Source organism: Ictidomys tridecemlineatus, chromosome 9, assembly GCF_052094955.1.
Source record: "Ictidomys tridecemlineatus isolate mIctTri1 chromosome 9, mIctTri1.hap1, whole genome shotgun sequence".
Classification (NCBI taxonomy): domain Eukaryota; kingdom Metazoa; phylum Chordata; class Mammalia; order Rodentia; family Sciuridae; genus Ictidomys; species Ictidomys tridecemlineatus.
The window spans coordinates 40,819,973-40,832,705 of record NC_135485.1 but is presented as its reverse complement, the minus strand read 5'-3'; the positions used below and the strand labels follow the sequence as shown (position 1 = coordinate 40,832,705).

General features: G+C 35.8%; 1 protein-coding gene across 5 annotated transcripts in view; it reads right to left on the bottom strand.

Moving 5' to 3' along the window:
* Exoc1 (exocyst complex component 1) overlaps positions 1-8,883 on the bottom strand; it is a 50,732-nt gene extending 41,849 nt beyond the window's left edge. For 4 of the 5 annotated variants that reach the window (XM_021722814.3, XM_021722816.3, XM_021722815.3 and 1 more), the window contains exons 1-3: positions 8,729-8,883; positions 5,740-5,873; positions 2,062-2,192 (exon numbers count right to left, since the gene is read on the bottom strand). In XM_021722814.3, the coding sequence (XP_021578489.1) occupies positions 2,062-2,192; positions 5,740-5,863 (255 nt within the window). In that variant the 5' untranslated portion in view covers positions 5,864-5,873; positions 8,729-8,883. Of the gene's footprint in view, positions 1-2,061; positions 2,193-5,739; positions 5,874-8,007; positions 8,242-8,728 lie in introns of those variants that run through there. The other variant, XM_078021312.1, reaches the window with a different exon arrangement.
* Positions 8,884-12,733: the final 3,850 nt, after the last annotated feature.

The window sequence follows — 12,733 nt, the reverse complement described above, 5'->3', positions numbered from 1 at the left end:
AGTACTTAAACCATTAGATAATAACCAAAAATGTATGAGTGTACACTTTTCTTCACTTCCAAGGAATTAAATAAGTTCAAATGCTCTACAAGGTACATTGCATTTATTTAAAGCATAACGTAAGGGGAACTAAATGTGAATACAACACCTAAAAAGCAAGGAAATTTATATGAGAATTACTTTGAAGAGTTGGGTTATTTTAGGGATCAGGACATGACCTTTGGTACAACAATTTTAACAGTAATGTAGAACTTCTAATTAGCTCAACTTACAGCTTAAAAGAATTGAAGCATCAAAAAAATTAAAACCTTCCTTTATAGCTAATTACGTTATTACTTAAAAAAAAATCTAAGAGTATTGGCAGCTAACATGAACTTGATGGGAAATGATCTCTTCCCTGGGAATACTTCCCATAATGCCATAAAAGAAGCTGAGTGCTCCAGTGGCAACATTCACACAAATCAATGTGTGATACTAAATGGCTAATGTTAGGCTATGTATAAAAATTTTATGTTTTCTATCCATATATAGTGTACATACACCAAGGTGTCTACATAAAATGAAAAAACATCCATTAAGCAGTCAGAAAAGAGGCATTGGCTTTAAGAAAGCATTCAAATAGGCACTCAGCAATGTTAGTGATTTATGCAAGTCAACAGGGTCATGAAGTGAAGAACTAGTGAAGAGAAAAAAGCTTTTTAATCAAGATGCATTTCTAATAAGCCCTTAAAATATTCTTAAACAGAAACCTACTCAAAAATCTCTTGATTCCTCCACATATTAACAAATTATTTACTGAAGTTGGTTAAAAATTTCATTTCTTGTTTTCTTTCTAAACATACGAAATTCTCTTTCTGTTAGAGCTTGTAAAACTGTTTCCACATTTCACATTTTTTGAAAAACTGGGTACTCTTCAGGGATAAAGATTACTTAAAATACTTAAAAATACTTAAAATACTTAAAAGGCATTCATTATCTGTATTGGAAGCAGTCTGAATCTCATGGATAGGCAGGGCTCTCCTAAAATTGTTTTGCTTCCTTTTTTTTCATCTAACTCAACTACCTGTTGTTTCGTGTGGCTCTTTGATCTTCAGAGATTTATGTCAAGGTAAGAGTAAAACCAGAATTTTATTTTACCAGAGTGCTTTTCAAAGGTCATTTTTAACTTCTTTTTGCCTTTTTAATAAATGTATGAGATATACAGAGTTAAATCAAAGAGTGCCTGTAGTTGCATTAGTATAAGCCTTGCTATTAATGCCATCAAGAGCACAAGTGGATGTGATCCAAAGTATTCTCTAGTGCTTTGGAGGTGTTTCTGATCTACAGAAGAAGAGAAAGAGGAGGAGAAGGTGGAAGAAGAACAGGAGGAGGCCACACCTAATTGAATCAGAGGAGCTCTATAGTTTCTACTGTTTGTGCAAGGCTGTGAAAAGCCTTGAATTTCCAGGGACTACAAGAGGTCGTTTAATGTGACTATCACATTAAGTCATCAGATTTATATTCTTTTAAATCTCAATATTTAAGTTCCTTACGATACTCATAATCACTTCTTTTATTTGAATAAGAAACATCAAAGTCATAAGTCATGCCCTCCAAAGACCAACTTGGCTACTTGGCTGGTGATTCTACATGAACTCATGAGGACACACTTTGGTTATATCAGACTTGATTTGGAACTAAGTTTTTAAAAACAATGAAGATTAAAAAAAAAAAAAAAGAACTCATATGACATACTGCTTTAAAACCCACACTAATTTACAGATTTTATACTTACCTAAAATAGAAATATATGGAGTCAAGGTTATTTTGCTCTAGTTTATATATCTTTTGCACAAACTTAATTTTCGTTCCAAAAAAGCAACAATAATAAAACAAACATACATGTTTCATTCCAAGTAGCCTCAGAGTGGGGGGTACGGAGGCAAAAGGTTGAACAATACATCTTAGACTATTTCTTAGGTGGTCACAAATCAGCAAGTTTAGATCATCTTTGTATACATAATATTATAATATAAAATTAAAGACGCTTCTGAACACAGGTCAAAGAACAGAAAAACATACTTTGATAGCATCTTTGGCATCTACCACAGCAAGGTCTCGGAGAGCCCAAGCAATCTGCCTTTTGTAGAAATCTCCCTTATCAGATTTCTTGACTTTGACCACTTTTACCTGCACAGGGCGTTCAGTTGTCACTGTTGAGCAAAATACATAACTTTTGTTAGAAATATCCTTCACTTGCTCAATCTTCATCATTCATTCACTCTTGTAAACATAGTTTTCAGGTGCTTGGTACATAATATTAAAACACGTGCAATGTTTTAAAAGTAGAGACTGAGGAATGTAGAATCCTAAAGAAAGCATTTAAATCAGACCAGAGGGTCAGAGGCAGATGCCTTGAGAAAGAAAGTTTTAGATCAGTTTTATGCCTTTTTTTTTTTGCAGTGCTGGGGATTGAACCCAGGGCCTTGTGCATGCGCAAGGCAAGCACTCTACCATTTGAGCTATATCCACAGCCCAGATCAGTTTTAAAATCTAAAGAATGACTGATATATGTGAATCCCAAGAGGCTTGGAAGAGAATAATTGCTTCAAAGTGGCACAATAAATTGTTCAATAAAGGCAGTATGTGTAATAAGGTGGAGAGAAATGATGTTACTACAAAAGATGGGAGTTCAGATCATAAAAGGTCTTTATATGAAGTTGTGGGGTGCTGTTTAAGAAATGTGGCTAAGGAAATAACATTACACTGTCAACAGAATGGGGAGTGATTGGAATGAATGTCAATACATATAAAAAAGTAAGTGGTTTCCTCCAAAACTCCCCCAATTTTTCTTAAAAATGGAACATATCAAAACTGACTCAAGAATAGAAAATATGGAAATTGTGTAATCATTAAAGCAATTGCTTTGCTAAGTATAAATCTTCCCTCATCCTCTGCCCCCGCCAAAACTAGTACAACAATTTTACTGGTGTCTTTTGCCACATTTTTAAGGAATGAACAATTCCAAACACACACAACTAATATGTGTGAGAAAACAAGGAAATGCTTCCCAATTTATTTTATAACTTTAGTTACAAAGTCAGACAAAGACAGTGAAGAAAATTATGACCATGTAACAAATCAACATGAACGCAAAATCTTAAATACTGTATTAAAAAAGTATATTTACAAAATATATTTCATTTCATCAAATCTAAGATGTACCCTTTTCACATTTAAAATGTGTAAAATCAGGGCAAATATTAACAGTAAATGCAATATCATTCTTTTTTCCCCTTCCTCTCTCTCCCTCCCTCCCTCTTTCTTTCTTTCATCCTCCCTCCCTCCCTTCCTTCAGCTCTGAATCAAACCTAAGCCTGGCAAACATTCTACCAGTGAGTTATACCCCTAGCCCCTATTTACTAGTATATAAAATAATAATATATGCAAATGGTACATTATGACTGAGTTTGGTTATTCTGAGAAACCAATTTGTCATTTGAAAATCCAAATTTAATTATTCACCACATTAATAAATTTAGGGAGAAAATTATCTGATAACTTCAACAATGTGAAAATGCAACTGATAAAATTTAATCCCCATTTATGATTTATAAAAAGATAAAGAAGTAGGAAAAAAGTGTAAGAAGCCAGGAATAGATGAGAATGTTCTTAATATCATAAGGGATACCTATAAAAACTTATCGCAACATCATACTGAATATGAAATCATTCCCTTGAGATCAAGACTGTACTGATAGTCCTAACTAGCAGACTAAAGTAACAAAAATAATGAAAGATATAGGGACTATGAAGGAAGGAAAATATGCTATTTTCAGAGTCTATAAATTATTACAATTAATAATAATGTTCAGCAAGATTGATAGATTTCGTATTTTAAAAAACAACTCATATGTTTTTTTTAAAAATGTACTAATTCTGGACTGGGGATGTGGCTCAAGAGGTAACACACTTGCCTGGCATGCGCAGGGCGCTGGGTTTGATCCTCAGCACCACATAAAATAAAGATGTTGTGTCCACCAAAACTGAAAAATAAATATTAAAAAATTCTCTCTCTAAAAAATAAATAAATAAATAAAAATAATAATGTACTAATTCTAATAAGGACTATTACTCATAGTAATATCAAAAAAATCAAATCCTACATAATTACATAATTACATAATGCAAAGCCTTTAGAGAGAACTATGAAATTTAGGAAAAGGCATTATAAAAGACCTAGATAAGTGAAGAACTGCTCCAAGTCTAGGGATGTGAATACTTAGTATCATAAGGAATGTAGGTTCTCTTCAAATTGAACCAAAACAATTCCAATCAAAATCCCAATGAAATCTGAAACTTCTAAAGGTAGGTAAAAGAGAAGAAAAAAATCAATATAAAACAAAAGCAAAACATAATAAAAAACTCAGAAACAGACACAAACACACATAGACCAGAATGCAGACACAGGTAAACCAAAGACAAAAATGTGAAAGGCAAAATTATACAACTTTTATAATAAAGAAAATTTTTATGAGTACATAAAAGATATCTGGGAAGAATATTTTTAAAAAGATACCAAAAAGGAAAGCCATAAAGGATCAGATTGATTTACTTTAATTACTTAGAATTATAAATTTCATTAAGAGCCATCATAAAAAGTGAAAGCCATATACTGGGTTGAATATAACTGACAAAGGATTAATATTCAGACAATATAAAGAATTTATACATATCACTAAAAGGCCAATCAACATAACAGAAAAATAAATTAAGGCTTATATAGGTAAATTTCATAGACAAGAAAACTAAATGATTAACAAATTAATAAAAAGATGCTCAATCTGATATTCATTAAGGGAACTCCATTTAAAAATCCTAATGAGACACTATTTTGCTCCCATTGGATTGACAATAATTATCAGTCTGATAGAATCAACTGTTCATTAGGATGTAGAAAACACATACCCACTGCTGATGGGTGTGAAAATTAAAACTACTTTTGAAAATACTTTGGTATTAGAGCAGAATTGGTTACTCATATACCTATGATTCAGCAATGCCTCATGTTAAGAATCTACCTTAAATTTTTCTTTTTTGCTTGTATATACTAGGAGATAAAAACAAACACATTCATGCAAGTGCTGACTGAGTTGCAAAACCTAGAAACAAACTCAACCTTCATCACTGTTAGAATGGATAGGTGAACTGTGGGACACTTACATAGTACAATAATCCAGAGCAATAAACATGAAGTAATATGACTATATGAAAGAACAAAAGAAAAACTCATGAAAAATGGACTCAGGTTGAGTGGGGAAAAAAAAAATCCCAAAGTATATATGCACTATGATTCGATTTATATAAAGTTCAAAGAGATGAAAAACTATAATGTCTGAAATTTAAAATACATATGGTAACATGATAAAGAAAAAGTAAACAAAATTCAAGATACCAGTTACCTCTTAATGGAGAGGGGAAGGGAATGGGGTCAAGGAGGGGCATGCATGATGCTTCAAAAGTAATGTTATAGGTTTTTATAGGACCCAAGTGTTCTATGAATAAGCTGTCTTTATGCCTTATGTATATATTATAAATTTTTAAAAAATATTTGCTCAATATTTAACAAAAAACTAATTTATTGGTCCTCCAATTTTTTTCCAATTATAAAGACAATGAGAATATTTTTTAAAAGAAAGAAAACATCCCCTAAGAAATAAAAGAATGCCAAACAAATACTTTTTCTTATGAAATACCCACCTGTGGCACACAGAAAACAGTTCTTTTTCTTTTTTCCTGCTTTGCAGACATTCACAATACTCAGCAGGCGTTCATCATTTGGTGTAAAAATATCTCTTTGTAATGCGTGTTTGATTGCTGTCATCTTTTCTCAGCTGAAAATTCAGAGTGTAGATATTTAGCTCATTCTCAAAATCATTCCACCTTATTATTCCATTTATGATTTAAAAATGACCTAATTTTGGTTAATAAGTATAGAAAAATGATATATTAATGCATCAGCATCATAAAAACATAAAGCTGTAAGTGTGAAATGAAATTAGAGAATCAGTGTTACCAAACTCTAACATCTTTAGAAATGCTCACCAAGTATTGTTATCTCTCCTTTCACCCTTCTCATAGAGATTTATTTAAATAAAAATCATGCTCAATCTTTACATACAGTCTCCTATATAAAGAACACTTAAAACTCAACAATAGAGACAAATAACTAATTAAAAACTTAATAAACATGTCTTCAAATTAGGTACACAAATAGCCAATAAGTACCTGAAAAGATGTTCAACATCATTCACCACTAGGGAAACACAATTCAAAACCACAATGAAAAACCTAGTACTCTACATCCACTAGTCTAGCTAAAATCAAAACAACAGACAATAAAGATCTGGAGAAAATAAAATTCTCAGGCATCGCTAGTGGGATTGTTAAATGGTGTGGATTGTTAAATGTTAAGTGGATTGTTAAATGTCTCCTTTGGAAAATGGTTTGGCAGTTCCTCAACTAGTTAAACATAGTTTACAATGTGATTCAAAATTCCACTTCCAAGAGAAATGAAAAAAAAAAAAAAAACATTTCCAGGGCTGGGGTTGTGGCTCAGTGGCAGAGCACTTGCTTTGCATGTGAGACACTGGGTTCAATCCTCAGCACCACATAAAAAAATAAACAAAATAAAGATATTGTGTCCAGGTATAACTAAAAAAAAAATTTTAAATATTTCCAAACAAAACTTGTACATTAGTATTCACAGCAGCATGATAGTCTTCCTCCAGTATCTGTGGAACATTGATTCCAGGACCCCTTGAAGATACTCAGATATACAGTTCCTCAAGTCCTTTGTATTAAATAGCATAGTATTTGCATAAACTACAAAATTTAAATAATCTCTATACTACTTGTAATACCTAATACAATGTAAATGTTATGCACTTGTTATACTATATTGTTTTGGAAATAATGTCAAGTATGTACACGTTGGAAATAATGTCAAGTATGTACACGTTCTGTATATTTTATAAATGTTTAACAAATTAACTAACATGACAGCACTAAGTAACAACAACTGAGGCTCCCTCAAGACTCCCATATTCCAACTTCCACATCTGTAAGCAAATACCCAGGTTCAAAATCTGTCATATTTTATTTCCTTCTCCATTGTCAACATGGCATTTGCAGTGAGATCACATTTTGTGATTTCCTACATTTACATATAATTTATTTCTTTTTGTTTCCACTTCCAATATTACCAAGGTTCATATTAACTTTATAGAGTGCACCTGGTTATCTCTTTGCAAACTGTTATAATCCTAAAAAACAAACAAATAATCTTAAAATATACTTTTCATCAAATCATACCCTCGCTCAACATTCTTTTAATGCTCCAAAATACAAAACTTCCACTTACTCTGTTCATTTTGCTTAGGCACATTTCCATCTCCTCCCTATCCAAACTCTAATTACATTTCATGGTTTATATAAAGTTAATTCAATAAAGACTTTCAATCCAAATTGACCTCATCTCTAAATTTCTATAGCACTTATTGCATTTACTGAATAATCAAGCACTTGCTGTCTACTTGGCTCATGTGAGCATAAGCTCCTGGATCTTGGGAGCCCTATTAACAGAGTAAGAGAGGGTAGAGAAGGACAGGAGGGAGGGCAGGGAGGCTGTATCATTTTTGTGTTCTTGATAAGTACTTAACAGATATTTCTTGAGGAAATCTGAGCTGAACAGTAAAAAATGGTCAAATCAGTGACTACTCAATGACTAATAATGGCCAGTGTTTACCACACAGTCTCTCCTTAGTCTAAAGCAATGATTGGGTGCATGGTAACTGGTAAAAAGAGAAGACTGAGCATACCTCATAAAAGAGGCAGTCATAGTGAAAAGCTGTATGTGACCATTCGTTCATTCGGCAAATACTGATGTCTACTAAGTACCAGGTGCTAGTCTATTACAGTGGTGAACATGACAAACATGTTCTCGAAGACACAAACACCTCTACTTACATGGAATTTACATCCTATAGGTCCAGTAATGATCTCTCCAGTTTTTACAGTACCTTTCTGTATGTCAGTAAACAAATCACTAGCGATCATATAAATCTATTTTACAGGTCTAAAACCCCAAGTTTGACCATGTGTCAGAGACAGCAAGCCACTGTTGGTTCTGTATTGGTTCTTGCTTCCTTAAACTCAGCTGGGCCATTACACTGCATGACAAATAGTTGGTCAGAGTGAGGCCATGTGGGTTGAGCCTCGAATGCTGTTGAGACAATTATGGGCAGGGAGCACCATCATCTAGAAGACAAAACTGCATAGAGACAGGGAAACACGCTTAAGAGATTTCGAAGAACATGTTCCTTAGGACAAAGGAGAAGGCACTGTCACGCCCTTCTCTCCTAGTCCACGCCAAAGTACGGTAAGGACTGTTTGTCAAATATGAAATATGGATCCGATGGGCGGAACTGCAGAGGAACTTAAGAGGACTGTCCTCCCAGCTCCGCATTCGCCCAGCAAGGGTTGGAGGATGCTCCCACTGGGCTTTGCTCCTTATACATCAGGCGGGGTTGGGAAGAGGCCTGGCCAGCGAGAGTTCAGTGCCCGATGCCCGGCGCGGAACCAGTAGCGGCAGTGACAAACCGGCTCAAACCCTGGAGCCCGCCCGTCCACTCCTCGGGCCGCCGCCGCCGCGGCCAGGACCTCGGAGCAGCCGCGGCCGAAAGCTTACCGCAAGGCCGGACCGAGCCCGGCTATGCCGAGGCGGGTCCTCCAACACAGAGACCGGATGGGGCTGTGGCGGCCACCGCCACAGGGACGTGCCCCTCAATTAAACCGCCAACGGGAAGCTGCAGTTTCCCCACAACTTCCCACATCCGGACACGTGACAAATTCCGCGCCGGAAGTTGATTCCGTAGACAAGGAAGGAGAGGCGGTGCGAAAAAGAGAGAGGCCAATAGATGTGGAGGGGGCGGAGCGCCAGCCGACGGGCGCGGCTATGCGGGAGATGACTCTCGCTGGAGGGGCGTGTCTTATAAAGGCAGGGGCGGGACGTCAAATGCGCGAGGCCTAAGTGAGACTGGGGATTTGATATTATGGGATATTTCCCTTCTTTATAAATGTTTATTCTGATATTTGCGGCAACTTAAGAGAGCTGATTAAATCTTTTTGTTTTGTTTTGTTTTGTTGTTAGCATATGTAAAGCACTTTTAATTCTAACTCTTACTGCAGTGTGCTCTGCTGTCCAGGTGCTTGAGCATCATGTGAGGGCTCTTTAGAAAATGCAGCCTCGGGCTCACTTCACATCTACCGAATCAGAACCATCTATATCTTAACAAGATGATGCTTTTGTATATTTAAGTTTGAGAGGAAAGTATAATGACAGTGCTACTGGTTATGAGGCAGGTGGTTCATTTATTCTACATTCCTTTGTCACTTTATTTATGACACTCATGCCAGGTACTTTTACTTCTGGTTAGAGAGGTGATTCGCGCCGGAATCCCACTCTGAAGGAGTTCACAGTGTATTAGTGCTTAACAAGGGGAATGCAAAAGAGGGAGTAACTCACTCTATCAGTGATGGATTCACTGAGAAAGTGACAGATGAGCTGTGCAAAATATCTTTCACTGATAATCTCAAGGTAGAATTTGGTGGGAAAATTAGCAGACATAGTAGGGAACTGTTTGTTACTGAGATTAATATGCTGTAGTCGCCTTTCATTTTCGTGGAATGACTTCCCTTTTAAGAGCAGGGTCTAGACCTATCTTTACAAATACCTGTTATGTCTTTCCTACTCAGTCCCGGAATGCATACTTTGCATACTTTATATGGCAATTGTATGCTACTTTCTTCCTTAAAATTGGGAAATGATACAGCAATCTGTATACGGGGTAAAGTTGGGAGTTCATAACCCGCTTGAATCAAACTGTGAAATATGATGTATTAAGAACTGTGTAAGGTTTTGAATGACCAACAATAAAAAAATAAATAAATAAATAAAAAATAAAAAAAAAAAATTGGGAAATGAATTGTATTTCAGAAATCTAAACTTCCCTGAACTCCAGATTTGTCTACCCACACCCCTATCCTGGCTTTTCCATTCAGATGATTCAGAGGCATCTCAACTCAATAACTTAATTCTCATTTCTCCCCTCCCCTCCTTGATTCTCCCTGAAGTGAGGCTTCTGAGGATTTGACTCCAAAGAGCAAAAGTGAGGGAAGGGGGAGGGAAATGAAACATAGAAGACGGAGAGGCAGTCTGAGGCAGAGTTATTGAGTTGATGATCATCATTATGTGTGACTGTTTTCCCAGTCCCTTAGGACCATCTAAGAAGCTTGATGAAATGAGTCCCAGAACTGTCCACTGAAGGAAACAATGGAGGAAACATTTATCTGTCAACTCCCGTCCCTCTTCCATCAAAGGTTAATACTCCTGAGCATTAACTCTTCTACACTTCAAAATTATGCAATTATGAATGCCACTCTCATATCAAGGATGTGCTGAGGCAGAAAGTGAGAGGAGAGGTGCTGTCATGTTGCACTTGCTCAAAGCTCATCAACTCTGTTCAGAACAGTTTGCTGCAATGGTGGTTGAAATAAGAGTCTGAAGGGATTTGAGAAAGTGCACATAAAGAGTCCTTTACACCACTTTGGTTAAATCCAGTCCTTCACATGGGTCTCTCCAAGGTGATGGCCAGCCACAATCTCTGCAAGGAATTAATGTAAAAGAGTTATGGAATAAGCTTTGTTCTTAGTGATGCACTAATATTAAGACCATACTTGTATTCATTAACTTCCTTCTCTATCATTCATTCTAATTTTCCCCACCCTTGGGTAACATATCAACTGATCTAGATTGTTTCTATGGAGTGATAACCATTTTATTTATTTTCCTTCTTTAATTGGGCCATGATTTCAATAATTGCCTGTTCAACCTATCCTCGGGTACAGAACCACCAAGATAAGCTCCAGTGAATTCCTTTAACTACAGATATATTCATCCCTACTGCTACTGTGTAGCAACAATCCCAGATACTTTGCTAATCTCAGTTGATTGCTCCCACCAGTATTGTAACTGCTTTCTATGGAGGCTGGTCCACTGTTATGGCAAACCCAAAGAGACAAAATGATAGTGAGAGCTTCAAGTTCAGAGAATTTCATACTGTGTATCCTATTGGAAGCATTCTTCACTCAACCCTGGAGAAACAATCATTGCAGTTATTATAGCAAGGTCTAAATTTGAGAGGTACAAGATACAAATTCTGCAAGTAGGTCACTGGGATTGATATGATGGATCAGTCCTGCTCCTATTCCTGGTTTTCTGGAGCTAAGTCTTGAGCTGCTGGGAATGTTTTATTGGTTCCTTCAGTGCATTTACTAAAACTGTAGGACAACATTCCAATTTCAAGAGGGCACATTAATGAAGACTATTACAAACCATTCCACCATTTTACAAGGCTAACTATGTTTAAATGGTGAAGAATATGACAATATCAGTGAATATCAGTGATCATGCACATATTGTTACTTTTTGGGGAGTGTGATTGGTTGAAGTAATGTTGATTCAGAATGCTATAATTCTGGTGATTGTAGATGTAGGCAAGAAAGGCAAATCTAGGAGTCTGTAAATATTTTTACTTTGGGTTATTTCTCCCTTTTTATAAAGTGAATGATAAACTGTGTTGCTCCAAGCTTTGCCACCTAGAAAGTTTCCTCTCCAGGGCATTGTTCCTTAGAGTGATCCCTGAGTGGGGCTAAAGTACAGTCCTTTCTCAGTATCCATTAAGATTGTTATAGCATCTTAATCTCATTTAGTACAGGCTGTCATCATATCCAGTTCTTATGGAGATGAAGGCTGTGTATTAGGACTTGCCAAAGTATTAAACTATAGGTTATCCCCTACATAAAATTTCCCCTGTCTAGTCTTGTAATGTTGTTCCTCTGGTCTAACACTCTAAATACTTATTCTTACATTCTCCTCATTCCTATTAGTAAATGTTAACCCATTTTGTAATTTCTTTTGAGTTAGTCTACTTCAATGATTTTCAACAGGGGACATTTCTGTCTAGACATATTTTTTGTTATAATTACTGTGAGAGTTCTACTAGCACTTAGTAGGTAGATGGCAAGAGACTATTGGCAAGAGGAAGAAAAAAATTGGGGAGTTTAAGATTATAAAGCCCACACAAATATTTCCATTTCAAATCTCAAATTTCCAATATTTTCTTAGTAGCATTCTGGTGATATGCCAAGGCTCTGAATTTGAATTCCTTTGTGGCTCTGCCACCTTTATGATTAGATACTGGGGCTGATTTTTAGCACAGTTGCTCAGTAGCTTACACAGGAGAACCTATGGCTTTCATAGGGTGCCCTGGTTTGATAGTTGGATGAACTGAGCCTGTCACTTCCTTTTATAAAGCTTTCCAAACCAGTTAACAAATGCCAGTCTACTGTATAATTGCTACCATAATGCACAAGTACCATACCCACCATATAATCCATGGATTTATTTTCTGTTTGTACCCCTTTCCAATATACTACAGTTGAGAGTCTTAGTAATTGTGACACTACTGCATGCTATGAGTTATCATTACTTGCAATTTACCACTCACAGCTAGTCCAAGGACTCTTTGTAGATACATAGTAATTTGCAATAAATTTCTTTTAAAAATATCACTATAATCCTCTGCAAAAATTAGACTTGAGAAACAACATAGAATAGTGTGAAGTACATTGT